This window comes from Oreochromis aureus, linkage group 13 (genome assembly GCF_013358895.1).
Source record: "Oreochromis aureus strain Israel breed Guangdong linkage group 13, ZZ_aureus, whole genome shotgun sequence".
NCBI lineage: Eukaryota > Metazoa > Chordata > Actinopteri > Cichliformes > Cichlidae > Oreochromis > Oreochromis aureus.
This window is the reverse complement of record NC_052954.1, coordinates 6,169,068-6,191,214: the sequence shown is the minus strand read 5'-3', so window position 1 is coordinate 6,191,214 and position 22,147 is coordinate 6,169,068. Positions and strand designations below refer to the sequence as shown.

The following is a 22,147-nucleotide window of genomic DNA, read 5'->3' as shown; positions in this document are numbered from 1 at the left end:
AAAAACTGTCATAAATATAACATTGTCTGTGAAGCTGGAACTTAAGAATGTGTGTTTAAAGATTTTAGAACATGTTTAACACCATTTTGTGCCACTACAGAATATGACGTCACTGGGACAGTTCATTGTTTGCGGCTAATCAGACTTACATTAGTTAATTTTAGCTAACTAGTAAAAGAACAATCGACTCAGAATAAAAAGAAACTAGAACTATTTTAATCAGTTCTTGGGGTTTTCAATTAGGTAGTAGTACACGGTACTTACTATTAGTACCTATTCCGCTGGAGTACCAAGCAAGCTGCGTTGAGCCAAAAATGTGACATAAACAGACCCTGATTGGCCAGGGAATGACATCACTGGATGAGTCATGAGAGTTACTTGTTCTCAGATCAACACTGTGATCCAGATGTTTGCCATCACAAGCACACGACTGTTTCACTTGAGTTACGTTAAAGATTAGGGTTAGGTAGTCGACCACTGGCCACATCTTTCTTTCAACTTTGCAACAAATTCAGAACGATATGCATTTCAGACAAAAGAGCCCAGAAAAAAATGGAAATATTTTCTGATGAAAACTTATGGTCTAAACTGGAAGATGTAGGCACATCTCAAGGTGCATGGATCCCAAAATTTTGGGACAATGAAAAACAGAGCAGATGGTTTCTGCAAAGAAAACAGCTTCTGTGGCATCATGAAATAGAGGTCCTTTGTGCGCATACTAAGCACGAAGCCTGTAAGCTGACTGCTATGATTAGCAAAGAATGGGAAAGTCAGAAGAAGCCAACAAGACAAAGGAACAATGACAAACCATCCAAGATACAATTAATCTCTTGTGAAAACTTTGACGAGGACAGTTTCTGGTCCATCATAAAAAGTAACACTCTGCACTTTTTCCTTCCCAGTGCTTGCTCAGAGGTGAAAACCTGATTGATGAGATTTCTCTTTTATATTGTAAAGTCATGAATTTAAATATAAAGGTCTTTGAGGTTATTATTATTGTGTTTGGCAAAGTACAAATAAAACTGGATTGAATTAGACTGAATTACTGGAAAACTTTCTTCAACTTATTTTACCTTTATGTACCTTTTTTCTGTTGTGTATCAGTGTTTGTATGACTACTGTTCATGTGGTGTTCAGTTTGCAAAAGCTTCTTTGAGTTCATTTCTGAGTGATCACTTGCCAAAGGACACATGAAGTGTTTAGTGACACAGGACAATCACTGCGTATTTACTAATCATTTATTAATCAGCGTGTTTAGTCGACTATGTTTAAACCTCAGTTATACCAAAGCAAGCTTTGGAAAGTCATTAGCACGGGAGTGTTTAAAGTTGTCCCAGTTTTTATGTTAAACATCAAACACTGAATATAGATCAGACAGATTAACAGTAAAATATATTTTACTTTAGTTCTCATGTAATGCCTCAAAAATTTTAGAAGTTGCATTTTATTTTTCAGCAAATAGTTACATATCCACCTAAGTCAAGTACTGTGTGTATCACGTGTATTGTCGTTCTTTTTTGTTTTTATCTTTGAGCGTAGTGGAAGACGGTTGCCACCTGCATCCCTCTGGGCCCTGTTTATGGATGGCTAACTGCTCAGATAGTCTTCTACTGTGTTTGTTTGTCTACAGCTTAACCTCCTGGGGGCGCTTTTCATCTACATTTCATCTATGCTTTATTGAGTTTACTGAAACTGTTTTTCAATACACTGTTTTCTGGAACTTGAAGCTGTGAGTTTTGAGTGATTTTTCACTATAGTAGCATTAGTTTGACAGTTAGCTCTAGAACTGCCAACAGACATCATTCTGACCCCATCCTGCAACAACAGCAAAGTCTTGCTAAGTAAGTTGGTCATTTTAATTTGAATTTTTATTAATATATGAATTATTTAGATCATTCATTACAGATCATAAAGTTAAAATACACACAGGGTACAACAGACGCAGCAGCCAATACATCTAAAAACTATAATTATTGCAGACCAAGAAGATTGGGAAAAGTTAGAAATTAATTTATCATAACGTTTTGCATTCATTGCACAAAAATAGAGATTGTATAAAAACAGAGCACTCACTGTGAAACACCTCATTGACCTCACGGCTGGCTACAGAAATGTAAGAAACATAGTTAATTAACTATTGTAAAAGTAAAACTGTGAAAGTTTATCATCTCATCTCATCTTTTTTCTAAGAATTCTAGGGAAAAAAAGAAAGAAAAGACATCCCCACTTTTTTTTCCAGGAGCCCTAATCATCTTCCACAGGTCTCGGTAAAAGTGGTCAAAAGATTTTGTTTTTGTTTTTGTTTTGATCCCACACACCCCAAAAGTCAGTATTTGAATAATAATTTTAGGCAAAGTCATGAAATATTAAATGATGGGGTGTTAACAGAGTGACAGGATGATTAAACTGCACAGAAATAGTTTGTGTGTTTGATCATATTTTAGCTGATTAAAAGGTTGCATTTAAAATTACCTGGCACTTTTGTTCTCACCCCTCGTCTTTGATGCCAGCTTGTTACTGAGTAAGTATCTTGATGCACACAACTGGAAGGAAAGTCAGGCTGCAGCACACTGAAAAATGTATTCACTCGACAGTAAATGCATTAACCTGCCTGTCGGTTTTAATTGCATGTTAACTGGAGGTGTTGGAACGTCATACCGGATCGTTCCAGCCCACTTTAACCCCTGAGTACATGGATGTATATAATGTAATGAGCCTGAGAGGATGATACTGCAGTCTGCCAAACCCACAGCAAAATATGTTGGCAGGAATATTCCAGTGTAGAGGTGTTTTACTATTCTGGAGATCTACACTGTATACCAGCACTGAATCCACACTACAGGCTATGATGAATCTAACCAATGTAATGTTACACATAAATTTTACACATAAATAATTATTATTACTTTTTTTATATTTGCCTGTTTAGCATGTGGTTAAAAAATCCTTATCTTGGACATTTTGAAAACTATACACAACAAAACAAAACTATACAATTTGTTAGAAAATCCCATTAAAAATCCTGAAAAAGTTACCAACACCTCAAAAGAAGAAATTTGGTGCAATTCAGAGATTTCAGTTAGTGAAGTTCAGAACTAACAGACATCAGTCAGCTAAGTCCAAGGAAGACCTAACATCCCCGACAACATGAAGGTCTCTGTAACTTTGTTAGAGCTTTATCAGATTTGTGGGTTCAAGCACTGTTATCATTACTGTCATAGACAATGACATAGTGTCAAAATAAACTGTAATCATAGAATAAATGTATCACACACTCACATTTTTTTTTTAATTGCCTGTTTAGCATGTGGTCAAAAAGTCCTTATCTTGGACAAACTATACACAACATATACAAAGGGAGAGTTTTCTTGTTCTCACAGCCCTTTTAAATACATCCTCTTAGTGAATTTCGCTTGAGTAAGATAGTTCTAAACTTAATTCCTCATTCCGTTTTTGCAACTGTAGTTTTGTGGTATCATGTAAATTCCACTGCTTCCGCAGTCATCAGTAAAATAGAGGACCAATGCAGTGTGCTAACTGCCACAGAAACAACAGCACCTGGATGAAAACATGTTTGTATTTGTCAGATAATCAAACCATTTTAATGTAGCATGAGTCACTTGAAAAGGCAGTTGTTTGACCTTCATTTTGACTGTGAAAATTTGTCATTTTTCACTTCTTTTTAACATGCTAGAAACCAAAAATAATCAGTTACCCTGGTCCTGGATTTCCACTATTGATAACGGTTTTATAGCTGTAAGAATTCTTTAAATGTTGGTGGTTGGGAAATGGACCACCACTTTGGTACAACATTACGTTTTTATAGAGAAACAAATCCCAAAATAAACTACACAGGTTAACATGAAGGAGCTGACTAACTGCAGCTATTTCAGATATTAATTTCAGATCAAATTTTCTATAATGTTAAATTTGAGTCATATACCACACATACCAACTTCAGTTTCTGTGTTTGATGAGCTGACAGGAAACACTGATGGCACTCTCTCGATTGCCTCACTGTAGTTTCACTGTAGTTCCACATTGCGCAGTTTTCTATTGACCAACAAGTGACTCTATCCTCACCTCACTGACACAGTTTAAGGGTCACATCAATGTCATTCACTCTGCCAGGAACTGCAGACTCCCCTCTGATGAATCATCTTCCTAGTCTAACAGAAGCCAAAGAACAGATTTCAGCAAATCAAAAACACCCACTCGATCTGGACTTCTATGTGCTTTTGGAGGTCAAAGCTGACATTATGAATTTGCTTTAAAATTTTCTTTTAAATTTTAAAAGATAATCACTTTTACAAATAGGGTACCTAAACTTTAACTTTTCTATGTTAATGCAAAAACTACCACTACTCCACTGCATTTAAAATGCTACTAAAGTAAAAGTATTAATGTTATGATCAAAATGCACCTGATGTATCACCAGTAAGAGTGCACATTCAACAGTGAAATGTCTCCTATAATCCATATATTACTGTGTTGAGCTAGATACAAAGGAGGATGCACTGATATTTATCTGTTTACACCAAATTCTGACTCTACCATCCAACAGTCAAAGGAGAAATCAAGACTCAGGCAGCATTTTTCACAATGTTTTGTTGTGCAGTTTGAATAAGTCAATGCAAACTGTAGCTTCAGTTTTCTGCTCTTATACCACAAGCCACACATGGTGTGGTCTTCTGCTGCTATCCATAGTTTTCACGTGACATGAGAGCTACTGGGACACTAAAATACTCAGTCAACTTTACTGCTATGATACGACATTGTAACAAATGAATACTACCAGAACTTTTCTGGCCCTAGACTGTAAATATCTAAGTTAACAAAAAATAAGATTTAAGGTAGTTCATTCAAGCTAGGTATGTAGCACTTACTTTTGCTTTAACAATGAACAATTTCTTGTTCTTCACCTCTCACACAGCAGCTTTATTTACCCATCCAGATCGAAAATACATGTACCTGTCCATCCTTTGAAAGCTTTCAACCTGGAAGCACTGTAAGGTGAATGATTCTCTACAAGGTACACGTAGATGTCACCAAACTGGAACTCTAGGAGAGAGATGGCCACTTTCAGGGGTTTAAATAAAGCTGCCAGGCAGAATGTGGCTCACAGGTTCCCAAAATTTGTAGTTTCTCTTCATATCTTCATTTTTCTGCCATGAATAGATGAATAGATGATCCAAGTTTTTCACCTGGTTTGAGACAGGTGAAAAAACCAACACTTTTGTCCTGCAGTACTACCGACTGTTCTGCATTGGCCGTCATGATGAAGCAATATTTTACCCATCAGGGTAGCAAGTTGGTCACCTGACTGAAAGTCTGGATTTAACAGGTGGTCAACAAGGAACTTTTCACCACGAGAACTGCCACAACCTGGTTACTTTCTCTTCTCTTCTCAGAGCATTCTCCATAAACCCCAGAGAAGGTTCTGTAGGAAAATCCCAGTATATCAGCAGTCTCTGACATACCCACATCAGCCTGTCTGGCGCCAACAACCATGTTTCTTCCCCATTCTGACACTCAGATTAAACTTCAGCAATTTGAATTATCTGCATGCATGTAGGATTAGTTTCTGCAATGTGATTAGCTTGTTAGATATTTGCATTAATGATTAACAATTGATTAATACATTATTTAATATGTATATATATACAGTCAAACCCTGCATTAAACCCTCTTTCACCACAATAACCCAGGCTGTCAGTGGTGAACCTGTATGAAGGCTTTGCATGACACTGGAAATAGATTTTTGTCCTCAAGGACCGTGCCACTAAAAGGACTGAAATCTATGAATGATAGATAAAATCAGCCAAACTGCAAATTTTTTTTAACATATTTTTTGTTTTCTTGAGTTTAGAGCTTTTTTGTTGCAAGATCCACTAAAGGAAATTGAGGAAAGAAAATAGTTTCATAGAAAGTCTGAAACGGAACAGCAAGAAGAAGAACAATGAACAGTCCTTTTACAGGAATTTTCATGACAAGATAATTTAAGCAACTTCGTGAGTCATAAGAAACAAACAGATGCTTGATTGAAACCTGCCACAAGCCACACAATAGGGAATTCCCTTTATTAAATCTGTAAGTGGTCTCTTGGCAATTTATCACAAGATGCATGCACTTACAAATATTACAAGCTTTTTTCCTGAGAAAAAGAGTGGCATGATGTAAACATTTACATTTGTACAGTGGACTTTTAGTGACTTTTTATGAGCTCTTTTTACACCATACGGATGTAATTCTTTTCTGTTTATATCCATATTTTAAAAGTTTTTTAAGTTCGATAAATTGGGTTAAAAACAAAACGGCAAATACAAGATCACTTTTTAGAAATCCACTTTAAAATCAATAAACTATAAGATCACTTGGACTTTCCAAAGGAATAACCAACACAGTTTCACTTTCCTCCTGGAGAGACATAATCGCTGTTCTTGTGTCACGTGATGCACTTCTGGTCCTGATGCTGTTGTTGTAATGAATTGTATAGAAGGTGATTAATGCCACAGAGCAAAAGAACATAGAGCAACATAAAGGTATTTGATTTGGAGCTCTGTTGGAAACGTGCTGTAAATATTATGTTTACATATTCACAGGTAATGTATAGTATATAAAATTGAATAAAAGTTTTGTAGCATTATTTTTGTAAATAATTCCTGAAAAACCTCACAGGATTCAGTCAGTAACCATGACTGCAAAGGGAACAACTGGGGACTCTTTGAACATTCTGACTGTTTTTATCAGAGTAGCTGCAGAGCGACAGACAGTGGCACATGCTTAAGCTACTATAAATAGCCTACATATTCTAAAAGAACCCTGGGACATACTTTGTGATCACAGAAAGCCTTGTATCAATAGCATACAACAAAAATTAGGCATTTAACAACACTGTACATTATTAAGTTCTTAAATTAGTTAACATTTGGCATAAAACTTTACTACAAATGTGTATTTTGATGATACAACATTCACTTTTTCTTATTAGAGTTGTTTTCATTTTACCTTTTCAATCATAATTTGTGTTTCATTAAAGAGCATATGATTCTTTGTATTCAGTTATTAAAATTCCAAACTGGGTTTGCTCATTTAAGTTTAGCTTTTATTAGTGTTTGTTTTAGTGTTAGGCTTAGTCCTAATAAACATGTAAGCCTAAGTGTCCTCAAGCTGATTGCATTGATGTTAAAAAAAAAAAAATCCTACATATATATTTTTGCTAGTTATCCCTGATACCAAACAATAATTGAAACTGTGTTAAATTAATCTTTTATTGTCAACTTTAATTCGACTGAATCAACATTAAATTCTGACATTGATTCTTGATCATTTTTGCACCTGTTCAACATCATTGGCAAGGAAGACAACTTACATATGTATGATTACATGTATACTTAAACATATATAAGTAATCTACCCTATTTTTTTTTTGTTATTTTAGCTTTTTTTATTTGGAGGTTTTCCATTCCTAGTTTTAGTCTCTAGCTTAGCTTTACTCAACTGTAACCTTGTTTCATACAATTCAGAGGTGTAAGACCGCCTCTTGCCTCTGCGGCACTAATCGCCTCTTATACAGAAACACGCATCATCCTTGTCAGTGTGGAAATCCCCCTTTTCTGCCATTTAAAAGCTCCGCACTGAGCGCAGTGCAAACCCACCGCTCTGCAAACCGAAAAACGAGGCTGGGGGCAAAATTATGTAGCATTTTTATTTTTTTTAAAAAAAAGCGATAATTAAAAAGAAGAAGAAGAAGGCGGGTATTGCATGTTTTTTTAAATGGGAAACCTGGTGGGCAGCTGGCGTTTCAAGGAGCCGAGCACGATTGAGGAATGTGACTCGACGTGGGGATCGGACTCGGAGAGCGACGAGCCAGCGGCTGAAGATGATAGCGGCATCTCCGACTCCGTCAGCCCGGCGGAGAGCGAGAGGGCCGCGGGGCACGCCGGAGACAGCACACCGCAGGTACGTTTCACGCCGGAGAGCCGGGACATGTGGGACACCGGGAAAAAGGCCGGGACACAGTAAGGACAACCGTGCTACGGTGATGTCTGCACCCGAGACACAGCTAACACCAAACTTTCATTCAGAAATACGTCAAGTTCATGTACCGTGAAGACGTGCTGTACACGCATGCTGTGGAAAACAGCTGTACATTTACGCGGGGACAAATTAGAGGAGACAGGTTCTCCTCGTAATTTAGAGCAAGATTTAAATGGAAAAAAATTCATATGAGAAAATCATAGCGACAATCCTTCTGCCATACTGCCATTATTTCAATATGAGTTGTGAGTTCACATAACCACTAAATTACCTGTCAGGAACAAACAATCAGCAGCAGCTCAGCCTCTCCTCTCCTCTGGGACCGTGCACAGGCAGGTTAATGACCACAGAGCAGGCAGGCAGGATAAGGACGAGGTGGCCCTTTATCGCGATGTTTTATTTTTAAAAGGACTCAACCAAGTTTTTTTTTTTTTTTTTTTTTTTGTTTTTTTGTGGAAGTTTAGATGCGTTTAGCAGGTAACTGCCGCAAAATTATAACCTATTGAAACTCCCAAGTGTAATTTTCAGAGTAAATCGTGTCTGTGCTGATTCAGCACAGATAATTTTTAAATAGGGTAAAGATAGAAATAACTAACAAAATTCTGAATGCTAGAGAGCGTCACTGCAATATATTCTAGTATTTAAAATACTGCATAAAAATTCAAGACATTAAATAGCTGATGCTCAAAGGAAATTGAATAGCTGACGGGATTGTTGTTATTAGGCTATTTCACACTGTTTTGTAATACAGGAACCAGCAGGTTATAACAGTCTAACAGGAGCACTCTTTCATGGATTATTTCTTAAAATTTAAACCAGACTTATGGTTTTGCTCTTTTTATGTAAATTGGACTAGTTTCAAAGTCAGGAGGGAGATAGTTTATGTATTATAGTAAATGAGACCTAAGAAACATATTTCACTTTAACTTTTATGAAAAAAATGACCCAGATTAAACAGAGGCATCTGGTTAGTGATGGTTCACATTAGTGCTGATGTAAATTGTCCATTTTTATGAGCTAGACATGGATATTAATGTTCGAAGCAACTAAATGTTTTTAATTCAGCTAAATGGCATCTGAGGGCAACACACCATCTGTTTCAGATCTGCATCTTTTCTTCCGTTTTTTAAATTTTCCATTCTTAAGAATCATTTTTTTCTGTCTTTCCTTCTTTCTTCCTCTCTCAGCTGACTGACTCCCCGGAGTCTGTTCCAAAGATGAAGAGGAGTTTCTATGCCGCCAGGGACCTCTACAAATACCGGCACAGCTACCCGGTACATGAGCACACACACATGTACCCTACAATGAGAATAGACAGGCTTCAACACACACATACACTCACACTAATGCAGACACCCTTTGTGATATCTTTTGTCTGTGTGTGTTCATATGAAGAACTTCAGAAGGTCCCGGCAGCCCAATGAGTACCGCAACCTGCGCTTCTACCTGAACAAGATCCCTCTAGTACCTGATGGTGAGATATCACACACACACACACACACACACTAACACTAACAAAGTGCACTCTCCATGCAGATCTGTTAACACTGGAGAGAAGTGATGTTAGTGCTGGGCTTAGTGAGTTTTGTTTGGCTTAAGGTCATGTTTGACAGGGAAAGCCCAGCAGATTAGTGGACTGATCCATTGTTTAAACACACGTACACACACACACACACACACACACACACACACACACTCACCCACAAGCACACACACATGCAATACAGATGCATTTTGCAGCTATTTAGCTCCTCTTTCTTCTCAGGTATCTACATAGAAGAGATTCTCTCTAAGTGGAGAGGCGACTATGACAAACTGGAGCACAATCACACCTATATTCAGTGGTGAGACATTCCCTCCATTTGTTTTGATATTCATGCAGCTTGTGTGTTTGTGCATCAAGTTGTTCTTAGCTTGCTAGAAGGCACAGCAACATGATATGTCAAAGCTTCCTTTTTCTATCCTGTTACAGATTAAAGTTCAATAAAAAAAAAACGTTTGATACCGGGCCGCGAGAGTTGAGGCTTGGGTGTGAAATTTATGGTTTTCAGGGTTTTTATCGTTAACTCGGTTTCTCTGGGTCTTTTCCTGTGTTGTAGTTGTGTGTCTTATTTTGAAAGAAATGTTTACGCGTTACCATAGAGACCAGAGTGCGTTAAAGGGCAGAGAGGAGGATGTTACTCTCAATGTTGTTGATGTGTTTTATTAGCAGGAGGACACTGCTAACAAAGTTACACAATTAAACAGTGAATTTGCGTTTATTATTACATTTACAAAATACGACAGTTTTTGTCTTGGTTGTATCATTTTATTTTGTTGTATTTGTCCGCGACACAACATGACTACCACCATGAAAATGTTGTTTGATATTAAACCGGTCCGTGGCGCAAAAAAGGTTGGGGACCGTTGGCTTAAATGGGGATTGTCACATCAAGCTTGACAGCTGTAGTTAGCTTGATATGCAAACGCTATGCGTTGTGTTGGTGTATTGGACTGCCATGTAACCTCTTTGTAGTCAGGAGTGACCATATTTAGATAAAAAGGTGTAGTGCTAAATTAGCAGCTAACACTAGCAAGCTAGGTGTCTATGTAGCACTAAAAGTAAAAATCAGTCTAATGTGGTCACATTTGTGCTGCCCCTGGCTGCAACAACGAGTCTGTCCACTTTCACTCTCTCTCATTAGCAGTAAAGTGTTTTCTTGTTGTTTGGCTAGCGGCACTCAAGAGGGAAATCCCCCTGTTAGCTGCAATGTTCGGGCTTGTAAAGCACATTATAAATGAGGACTGACACTCCAGATTTTTTTTGATAGACTGGGTGTACCAAGCCGTGTAATCAGTTGGCAAAGCAAATAATAAAATGCTATCAGCACTATTTAATACAGTAAAATATTCTCTCTTTACCTAACCACAACTAAACAGTTTACAGCATCACAAGTTACTATATGTGCATCGCACCACAAACATAACTGTGTTTAGTGTCCCTATTTTCCCTGAATTATTGGTTCTGTTATTAGTTAGCTAACATAAACTTATGTAAGGCTATTGACGGCAACCACCCTGATGATGTAATGTTCCGTATTGACAGAAGATGGCGGTAAACCTGTTTTTAAAACTTTAAGGAAATATTTCCTAAATCCAGATACTCAGACAGCGTTACATCTATGTCAGTTTTTGAGACCAGGGCTCAATGGTGTAAATTAGCCTTTATATGTGTAGTGTTTCATGTTGACTTTAAACTAAAAAAGAGGGGGAAAAAAGAAAGAAGAATATTAGCCTTCATAGAGTTATTACAATAGGGGGACACTATCCATGAGGAACAAAACTGTGTTTTTGTTCCAGAGTATAAAAATCCTTTTTAATGCTCTGAAGTTGTGCATTTTAACATGGAAGTGTTACAGTGCACAACAAGTGTTAAAGGGGAACGACTTGCTTTTGGGGCCAGCCTCGTGTGGCCATTGAAGGAACTGCAGTTTTTTTTGGCACATCCATGCTAGCTTCATTGTTAAGCAGGCAAACACTCCTATTCAGTACTATTTTACTTGTGTTTTTGGTCTTCATGTACATACACAGCAACGTCCAGGCTCTATGTGCAGGCTGTTTCTTTTGCTGCTGACCTTTACGTGTTTGATATAGTATATGTAGGTATATGTAAGGTTTTAGCACTCACTTTACTAGTGTTCACACAGCCTAGAAGAAATAGGTGGACAGCCTTTACATATTGTACACATTGAGCAAACAGTAGCACCTGCTGAGAAATTACACTGAGTAATTATCTTCATTATTTGGTAGGCAGATGTATTTTTTTGACCATCCCATCACATCCCTGTAGTTATTGAGTAGTATGTTTTTACAGTGTTTTTACTCCATTTCTGTACCCCAGGCTGTTCCCATTACGAGAACAAGGGCTCAACTTCTACGCACATGAACTGACTCAGGATGAGATCAAAGTGAGTTACGTACACATATTCTCTCTCTACAAGTCTGTGATGGTCCGCTTTATTAATGCTGTGCTTCATTAAACTGTGATGACATGTGTTTGATCTCCAGCTGTGCTCCTACAGTCCCTCTTCTTTTTATAGTTTCTACCTAAATATCTGTTGTTTGGTGTTAGATTTCACTTCTGCTTTCCTACATTAGCATATTAGATCCTTTTTTATTTAAATGTGGTTATATTCAGACATATAACACTGAAAGCTTTCCACCTGTGAACCGATTTTGACGCTTTCACTGCAAAGAACTATGAGTTTGTCACAGTTAGTGGAGTGTCCCTGGCAGCTCAGGTGCATTATAGTGCGCTTTCAGTGCAGGGGAAAAACACAGCTCAGTGTCACGGTTTTGCATGACTGCTTTTGTTGTGGCTTTTCATTGCGCAAGTGTTTCCCATGGTTGAGTTTTTACATTTCACTACCAAAATAATTTAGCACAGGGGCAAATTTTGAATCGAATGAAGTTTTAAGAATGCCGATACACTCTTGTTTAAATAAGTCGCTCAAATGTGACAAAGCAAACAACCATTCTGGGAAATACTCATTCAGCTTTGGCTCTGACTAAATTAGACATCTGTTTGAACAACACAGCTGGTTTGCATGTGCATGCTCCCATTAAAAGTAGGTAGAAATGTGTCCCTCATGAAATTTCAGACTCGTTTTCAGGCGATTACCCAGTATTTGCATACAGCTTTCTCTTCCGCTTCTTCTGATCACCTAAACAGAAAAGCTGCTTTTGTACACAACCTGTCTGTTTGTTTCTGATTTGTTGTGTTGAATCACATCAGGAATTCCAAAGCACTCGGGAAGCAAAGAGGAGATTCCTGGCGGCCTATTCCCTCATGTTGGACTTCTACGGCGTCAAGCTGCTGGATAAGAGTGGCAACGTTGCTCGGGCTCCAAACTGGCAGGAGCGCTTCCAGCACCTTAATGAGTAAGTACACACACACACACACACATACACACATGCGCACGTTATATATTTAAATTCACTGTGCAGTAGCTCGGGGATAAAACTACAGCCACAATTTGTGTGAAGTTATCACATAGTTGCCAATAGCTGCTTTTCAGTCCTTTAGCAAGGCAATCATTCTAAATCCTTTGCAACTTAATTGCTCCTCTAACAGCAGCTGAATGTGAAAGAGCATGTTTTGAATGGACAAACAGATGGTTAAAGGGCAATTTAAAAGGACAATTGTTTTTTTATTTTGTTTCACATCCTGTTTCAATGTTTTCATTGCTTGAGATAAGGTACCCTGTTTCCTCCTGCCAAAAGACCATCTGAATACTGCACTTTGCAGTTTGCATTAAAGCATGTTCTTGTCCTTGTACCTAGAACCCTTTCAGGGTTACTTTCCCTTCTATTACCACAATCTCCTCCAGTCACAAACCTTCCTTAAACCATTTGAATCTAATTGATGCATTTGAATCTCTAAACACATGGAAAACAAAGCTGACAACAGTGTATCTTCTTTCCATTCATACATCTTTGTGCATTGCCATTAAAATGCACAAAGATGTCTGAATCTGGTTTCTAGAATTCTCATGGGCCAAGCAGCCATATGGTTGTATTGAAGGCTATCAACTTTACTTCAATCTAGACCACAGAATGAACAGTGGTTGGGCTGTTCCATTGTTTTTTGTTTGTAAATCCTATAAAACTGCCCATCAATGTGCGATTGTGTAGGGATGTGTGTGTCAGCTCTGGAACAGGCTTGTGATCTGTCCATCTTTTAACCTGTACATGTGATAAGTGGTATAGGTAGAGCAATAAATGGGTACTTTAACTGCCTGTGTCCACAGAGAGGTGATGGTTATCGCGGGACATGGCACTCATTATGCCAACACTGGGTTATCTGATGCTAGTGGATATGGGCGTGTCAAATTGTCATGCAGGAAAAAAGCTGTTATACCAGAAACATTATAAAAGAGACACTGAAGGAATGAGGTCTGAAGATGGTGATACAAGAATAACTTACAGGGGGAAATTACTTTTTAAAAAAACAGATATGATTGGTACGTGCAGTCTTCCTGTCCCGGTGACCGTTGAAATTAAATTTAATTTGATTATGTTTCAAAATAAGTGTCCAAATAAGTCCCCAGAGGAGGTCCTAGATGGCTATTTCAGAAAGGCTATTTCAAACTATTCTAATCGATCAAAATTCTCTTTCTCAACCTCCTTGTTTATTGAAGATCCCACCACAACTACCTGCGGATCACTCGCATCCTGAAGTCCCTGGGTGAGCTCGGCTATGAGGCCTTTAAGGCCCCGCTGGTTCGCTTCTTCCTGGAGGAGTCGCTGTGCCACAGCACCCTGTCCAACATGCAGCACAGCATCCTGGAATACTTTGTCTACACCATCCGCCTGCCAGCCACCCGCCGACGCTTGCTCCGCTATGCCCGCCAACACTACAGGCCTGCCCACGCGTTCCTCTGGGGACCACCACCTAAAAAGCGGGGAGGTGGTGCTGGTGCTGGAGGTAGCGTGGGTGCTGGAAGTAGTGGGATTAGGGCGCCTGCTCCAACACCAGAGCAACAGAGGAGGGGGATGGAGAGCACCATATCCACATCTGCAGGTAGTGGAAATATTGTGTCTTCCCACAATGCCACGATGTGCCATGAGCTGGCTGAAGGAGGACTGAAGGGCTGCATGGGACTTGGTCCCAACATGGAGGGAGCGCTGATGATGGTGGGAGCTCGAGCAGAGAGGAATGAGTTCAATGAGATGATTCCTTTGTAGGGAAAAAGTTTTGAGGGCAGAAAACAAAATGAACCACTTAAATTGTAAAGAAATAAACCTGCTTTGTGGAAGGACACGCAAACCAGGGCAGTAAAACACAGGTACAGATGTTTGAGCTGTTAATAAACACATCATTAGAATCTGTTTAGGTTAAGGGCTGACTATAATCTCAAACAGTACTTTATTTATTGCAAGTGAATTATCTTAACTGAATTTGGGATTATAATCTAAAGCTGGGTTATTTTTTGTTTGTTTTTTGCTTTTGGTGGGGTTTGTATCCTGAGCTAAGATAGCTGAATCCCAAAATTATCTAAACTAGTAGAGAAAGTTTGACAGAAGCCTTATTTAATGTTTTGGTCTGGAATCATAAAGATCGTTCTACAAGCAAAGCTCTCTGCTGAATGTTTGCTGGTGTTGGGATGGTGAGATTATTGAAATGCTGTAGCTGGAGCTCCACCAAACAACACGCTGGATTGAGCTCCTTTTGTACAGGGTCTGTACAGCAAATGTGAAAAGGGAGATCAGGAAGAATTTGTCTTATTTCCATGTCATGTAAAAAGCATATAAGAGAAGACTAATTTGTCAGCAATACTTACAGATTTTTTTTAACTTGACTGACTTGAAATTTTCACTTTGTTGTTAATCTTAGGTGCAGCTCAGTTATGTATCCGTGCTGCGATTTTACTCTCTACAAGTTAAAGGTAGCCAGTTCCGCTGAAAATTGTACAGAACTATATAGCAAAACATAAAACGTGTTGGTAAGCTGATATCTTTAAGAAATACTTAAGAAAAGAAAGGCTTTAGGTGACATTATTACCTGTGAACTCCAAGTGGCAGCTCAGCAGCCCATTGGAAAACTTGATAGGTAATTTTTCATCAAAGGAAAAATTTTCTGCAGAAATTGTGAAATCTGAAACTGAGCAATAAATATTTAGCTATAAAACAACCCAGGGCTGCTTAAAGCCAATTATCCAATGGCAGTCACTACACTGACTTAAATAATGCACTTTGTATTTCAGTCTAAAAGATGAAGGGAAAATACAAAGTGTGACAGATAGGTTAGTTGCAGTTTTTTTTCTGGTTTTGTAGGCAATAATTCAGAAAATATTATTAATCCTTCAGCAAAGAGCAGAAATGCTAGTACCAATGTTACTGGTAATTTCCACCAGTTGTCACAAACCGAGCTAAAGATGGTGTTTGTATCAGTACTAGCAAATTGGCATAATTAAACTGGTTAAATTATGAATAAATAAAAATATACAAATCCAAATAAATAAAAATATATATTTCAAAGTAGGCATTACTGTAATCACGTTATATTATAATATACTATAGATATATAGATATATATATAGATATATATATATACATATATATATATATATATATATATATATATACATATATATATATCAAGTTTCAGTGACGTGTGAAAAACAGCCGTGAGCTAGCTTGGCTGCCACACCTCCACAGTGTGTTATGCCACCTAAAAGCCTTCTTCTATTCTTGACTGGAAGTTATGGATTGAAGTTAATGTGATCAGACTGGTGGTGTGCAGTGTGTTCTCATAGACAGTATAAAAGATGGATGTAGCTACCATAGTGTTACCAAAATGTATGGATATGAGAAGGAGGGGTGGGTCTTGTGATTAACAAGTTGCTAGCTAATGAGCATTTTGTACCACAAATAATCTTCCATTTGGAAAAAATGTATGACCAAGATTTACAACAATAGATTTAATCTTTTTATTATTCAGTAACTGAGCCCATAAACTCATCGGATAGGGGTTTAGAAAGGTCAAAACCAAATAAAATTTAAATTCCACGGGTTTCTATAGGACTGGAAGCCTTTTTGCCTCCACAGCTATCGCCATCTGGTGGACTTTAGGTAAAAAGCAGGGTTCGGGCAAATCCGGATTGGCTTCATTTTAATTCAAAGCTACGTCAGACTTTGATACTGTCTATGTGTGTGTTGCACTTTTTGGACAATCTGTGTCTTCCTGTTAAAAGCGCTGTAGGTTTTAAAAGGTTGTGCATCATAGTCATGATATAGTGATGATACTGTCTAACCTTGCAATAATGTGACTTACTGAAATGAGAAGTTAAACACCCTTGTTACAAGGGCGTAGATTTGGTTTTGGCATTGGTGGGGACGGATGATTCAACCACCGAACCCTGCGCTGTTTCTTTTTTTTTTTTTTTCCTTTTTGTCTTTGCTTCTTCATTAAAAAAAAAGAAATAAAAGGGAGAAATATACTTGCTTACATATGCTATTCTACATGCTTTTAAACCATTTAAAATTACAATTCATAGTTTTATATGTGATTTATAATATAAAATTACTATTAAATAAATGACTGATTTTAGACTTTAGTTTACTTCAGCCATATTCCATATAAATCAGGTATCATACAAAAATAAAAAAAGCTTCAAATAGAGTCATGACAATAAAAGAATATGACTTTAAGGACATTACTTCAGTTATAGTACACCAACATCTCTTACACATTAGCACTAAGGGAACACTGAATGACCTGATGGTTTTGTCCATAAAACTACTCATCTAAGATTACCACAAAGTAAAAGATCTCTCAGCAAAATTATGCAACCTTTTAGGCACTATTGCCCCGATCAAATCAGTGAGCTGGGACTTTTATTCTAAACATGAACTACTGTTACAGCAACAGACATGGACTACTGGTGCCCCACACAACAACTCAATGTCCACTATGTGAAGGAGTCTATACTACTGTTTATACTATACTGTCTATACTATACTGTCTATACTATACTGTCCTGGTGGACATGGCAACACTTTTTCATGGTTACATACAGTTTTAGACTGATGTGGGCCAAAGCCTAGCACATACCTGCCAACCTTGAGACCTCAGAATTAGGGAGACATTCAAAGGGTTTTTTTGTTTGTTTGTTTTGTTTTTACAGTGTTTACTTATCGGAAAAAAATAAGTTAAATGTCACCGGCCTGTTCCGGGGTGTCCAAATTCAGAGGCTGCGTCCAACTGAGGACCCGGCCTTTGCAGGCTAAGTGGGCGGGTCCTCCGAAAGCCGGGTAGACCGGAAATGAGCGACCGTGAAATTCGGGGGTCTAGCCTTCATAATTACGTCACCTCTGCCGTCTGCTCCTTGCTGTCTAAATAAAATAAAATATAACCGGACGCTTGCGTAGATTCTCGACCATCTCACACTTCTGTTTAATCAGTTTTCTGTTTGACATTTATTCAGCTGTGTGAAAACCCCAGAGGAACCCTCCCGAGGGATTAATAAAGTTTTATTTAATCTAATCTAATAACTTTATTCTCAGCCAAACCGATTTACTCATGAACAAATAAAACACTGAAAAGGCCAAACAATAACATGTTTAAGTTATTTGAAGTTTACACAGCTACATTCTCGCCTGAAAACATGTTAAAAGTTTATTTTCGCGACCCAGAAAGAGTAATGAGAGTAATATTAATACTAAGTAGCTGCAGTAGCAGCTATTGTTGAAACTGGAATTGGCTGGGCCAATCTAGGATATGGTTTTCAATTTTGTTGTGGAAAATCGGGAGAAATTGGGGAGAATGGTGGCTCCGGGAGCTTTTCGGGAGGGCACTGAAATTCGGGATTCTCCTGGAAAAATCGGGAGGGTTGGCATGTATGGCCTGGTATTGCCTGTAACGTTATTATGACGGACACATTTTATGAGTGAACTTGACTTTAAGTGACTTACAGGTTTCTTTGAAAAATACTTTCTTATATGCACGTTCTTCCTCTTTGCTACCGTCCTGTCCTCCTCGCAGCGCAGGTTTGCCGCTGCTAAAACTAAACAGAGCTCCCTGAAAGGCACAGCCAATCACATTGGCCATATTTGTCACATGAGGTCGGACTCCAGTAGAGAACGTAATTTAACTCTTTCTGCACCGCTGGGTGACTGAGACGCTGACAGATCGATTTTTTTTTTTTTCTATCGGGTTTGTATTTCTTTACTCGCAGAGATCAAATTATTGGTGGGGACGATTCAATAATCGCTGGATATTGGTGGGGACATGTCCCCTCCGTCCATGCCAAATCGACGCCCTTGCCTTGTTAGGTTTCAACCATAGCTTAGCCCATGTTTTTGAGAGTTCCAAATGTTTCTAGGGCTAAGTTTGCAGTGCTGCTGATATTTCTACCAGAATCTTTTAAGATGAATTTGCTTGACACTCAAAAGAACAAAAATCAAATCTGAAATAATTTATTTCAGGTTAATGTCAACTCATCGCCCTCAGCATTTCCTTGGTCATGTTTAGTTTTCAATAAAATGCAAATATTAGCCATCAGGAAGTGTGCATTGATCTATCCAGTCAACTTAAAGTAAAAGCTAAGCTTAAGTTTTTTAATTATAGGTATTATCTTAATAGTTATTTGTATGTTTCTAGTAGCAATAGATTAAAAGCCATGTTAAGTATAAGAAAGATTGAAGTTTAAAACTTCTTTAGTCGGCTGTTCTTCCTGTAGGAGGCGGCCATGCGTATGTTAGATAACAAGGTTTTGACATTGCTTTCCAGCCAAGTGTATCTGATATAATTGTAAAATTAACTTTTCAGGTGAATTGTATGATAACATGGGCTCAAGTATTCTGATTTCTAGTATACTCCACATGTACATATGTGAGTATGTGTATGTCTGTGTGATATTCTTAAGTGCCTCTTTTGTATTTTTAATTTTTATCTGGATGCTGTATGGAGTGTCTTTCCTGTACATCCTGTTTTTTGTACAGCATTTTGATATCTACATCATTGTCCACAATATAGTCATATACACTATGAGTATATGAGTATGGGCAGGAATACATTAGAAGAACTGATATAGAGGAGAAGTTAATACTATATAACACTTGAAATTGTTTGTATTGTTTCTTTGAATAAATTGTGATTGCTACATTGATAAATGTTCACTATGCTTGCTGAACACAGTTTAGTTTTGGTATTTTTCAGAATTGACAGGACACAATAAGTGGACATAAACCCTGAAATGTGAATTTTGCCACATGTAACTCTAATAAAAATGGGTTTGTGGATTAACAGTGTTCATTTCATTTTTCATCTCATTTTGATGCACAAGTAGTACTAACTAAATTCAAGCATGTACAGTGTTATGAATGAATATTTTCCCCCTTCCTGATGTATTTTTAGCTATTTTTCTGCATTAAAATGTTTCAGATCATTAAATTAATTTTAATATTGGCCAAAGATTTTTTTGGAAAAATCTTTGTGGCTGAGGTCAATTTCACTTGCCACAAACAGGCCTGACTACTGCCAGATTTCTTGAGTCAAGAAATCAATCAAAACAACCTGTTTGACAAAGTGAAGAAGTGAAGCAAAGATCTCAAAAAGCAACACATCATGTTATGGTTAGAAAAAAACTCAAAACAAGAGAAAAACCAAATTAATTTAAATCTTTTAGTCTGGAGAGGGTTTAAAACCCATTTCCAAGGTTTTGGAACGCCAGTGAACCACAGTGAGAGCCATTACCCATAAATGGAGAAAACATGGATCATTAGTGAACCTTCTCAGGAATGGCCAGCCAGTTGAGGTCAAAGTTCACAACTGAACAATAAGAAAGATTGGGCAGAAATGGCATCAATGGAAGAGTTCCAAGGACAAAACCACTGCTGATCCCCAAATATTCTGTGGACTGACAAGACATAATTTAAAATTTCATAAACAGCATTTCATAAAAAGCTCATATACCCGCAGTCAAACATTGTGGTGGTAGTGTGATGGTCTGAAGCAACTATGCTACTTCTGGACCTGTACAACTTACTGTAACTGATGTGCCATGAATTCTTGACTAGAAATCCTGAAGTAGAATGTCCGGCCATCAGTTTGTGCCTCAAACAAACAAAAAACAAAATGAAGGTATTGAAATGCTTTTGACCTGATCTTAAACAGACTGTTTAATGATCCAAATCATCATAAACATCATCAGAGTGGGGCATGAGATGTACGGAAGAGGATTAGGGCCACTGGGAAAAAAAGTGGGCATGTCTTTTTTTTTCTTCTTCTTTTCCAGAATTCTGAGAAAAAAAGTCAGAATTCTGAGATTAAAGTCAGAATTCTGACTTTTTCCTCAGAATTATCTTTTCTCAAAATTCTGACTTTAATCTCAGAATTCTGACTTTTTCCTTTGAAGGATGCCTGAGTCTCCATTAGACAGGATCGTGGTCATTTGAGAGGGACTCGCAGTATAGCTACTGCGCCAGTTGAGGTGGTTCAAGCATCTGACTATGATGTAGTTGGACACTCCTGGGCGAGGTCTTTCGGGCACTGATACTAGTCCTACTAGGAGGAGGCCTGGGGCAGACCCAGGACTGGCTGGAGAGGTTATACCTCCTTGCTGGCTAGGAAACCGGGATGAGTTGGAAAAAACTAATGGAACATATATTTCACTTATCTACAAACAAAACAAGTTTTGTTAAGATAGCCAGCAAAACTCTTGTCTTGTTGTGTAGATATTATTTAAATAGTTAGCTAATTAGCTTGATTAACATATAGCTTAAAATCTTAAAAAAAAAATACCTGTCATGCTATGCTGTATATTTTAAACAATATAGACCTCACACAGTAACTCTGTGTGAGTCTCCCAGATACCATTTCATCTGAATACCGGGCTTGTGGGTGGTGTGTATTGCAGCATTTTTGGCTAGTTCAAATAAAAATCACTTAAAATTTTGTGATTTTAGATTTTCTTAACAACTGGCAATAACAATATTAGTGACTGAACATTTCACATATAGTCATACAATTTCTATCACTTTTTCTCTTCCTGTTCACTTCAGTCCAGTCCAAATACATAGTAATTCGCATGAAACTATGGCTTTGCAATACTTGTTCCCTTCAGTCACTTACCTCAGCTGATTTTCGTTTAGCGCTTTGTTTGCTAACAGCTATTTCACCTGTTAGCAAGAAGACATATTTTCCTTTCTCTGTTTGCCACATCGTTGCTAGTCCTTTACTATGTATCCCCCAGTTAGGCTTTGCCCTGTGGTACTAAGTGTGTTTATGTGGCACTTTAAGGAATCAATATCCTTTTGATCATCAAAAAAACATCAGTGCCTAGTTTTATGTTCTATGTCATGTACTTTCTGTTGTAGCTGTAGTCATTAGCTTCTATTACACTGGGCTGAAGAGTGTCACCAGAATTTATTACTGCGTATGTCACTCTGAGCTTTGCCTTGAAGCGTGCATAAATCACTCACGAGTATTATTTGCGGAGAACATTGTTTATTGCATCATCATCTGTTTTTAATAAAACAATTACACTGTCATTTTCCATGGTGTCCAAACAATAGATAAATTACAAATTTGGCAGGCGTAAAACACCACTGCACATTCATACAT

General features: G+C 37.8%; 1 protein-coding gene and 1 long non-coding RNA gene across 2 annotated transcripts; one reads left to right on the top strand and one right to left on the bottom strand.

Moving 5' to 3' along the window:
• Positions 1-7,645: 7,645 nt before the first annotated feature.
• ogfrl1 (opioid growth factor receptor-like 1) lies at positions 7,646-16,969 on the top strand. Its single transcript, XM_039621411.1, has 7 exons — positions 7,646-7,962; positions 9,228-9,314; positions 9,436-9,514; positions 9,806-9,884; positions 11,921-11,987; positions 12,815-12,960; positions 14,220-16,969. Exons 1-7 carry the CDS (start codon positions 7,777-7,779, stop codon positions 14,764-14,766), a joined length of 1,191 nt encoding a protein of 396 aa, XP_039477345.1. The 5' UTR covers positions 7,646-7,776; the 3' UTR covers positions 14,767-16,969.
• LOC120443222 lies at positions 14,690-21,905 on the bottom strand. The gene is made up of 4 exons (XR_005615249.1): positions 21,656-21,905; positions 20,571-20,638; positions 20,279-20,441; positions 14,690-14,758 (listed from the first exon to the last, which is right to left on the bottom strand). It is a non-coding gene; the product is annotated as an uncharacterized LOC120443222 (long non-coding RNA).
• Positions 21,906-22,147: the final 242 nt, after the last annotated feature.

Excerpts from the sequence above, each read along its gene's own strand:
- ogfrl1 (XM_039621411.1), top strand. The coding sequence starts at position 7,777 with ATGGGAAACCTGGTGGGCAGCTGGCGTTTCAAGGAGCCGAGCACGATT. Across the intron at positions 9,315-9,435 it reads AATACCGGCACAGCTACCCG|AACTTCAGAAGGTCCCGGCA; the intron begins GTACATGAGCAC and ends GTTCATATGAAG. Across the intron at positions 12,961-14,219 it reads CGCTTCCAGCACCTTAATGA|ATCCCACCACAACTACCTGC; the intron begins GTAAGTACACAC and ends TGTTTATTGAAG.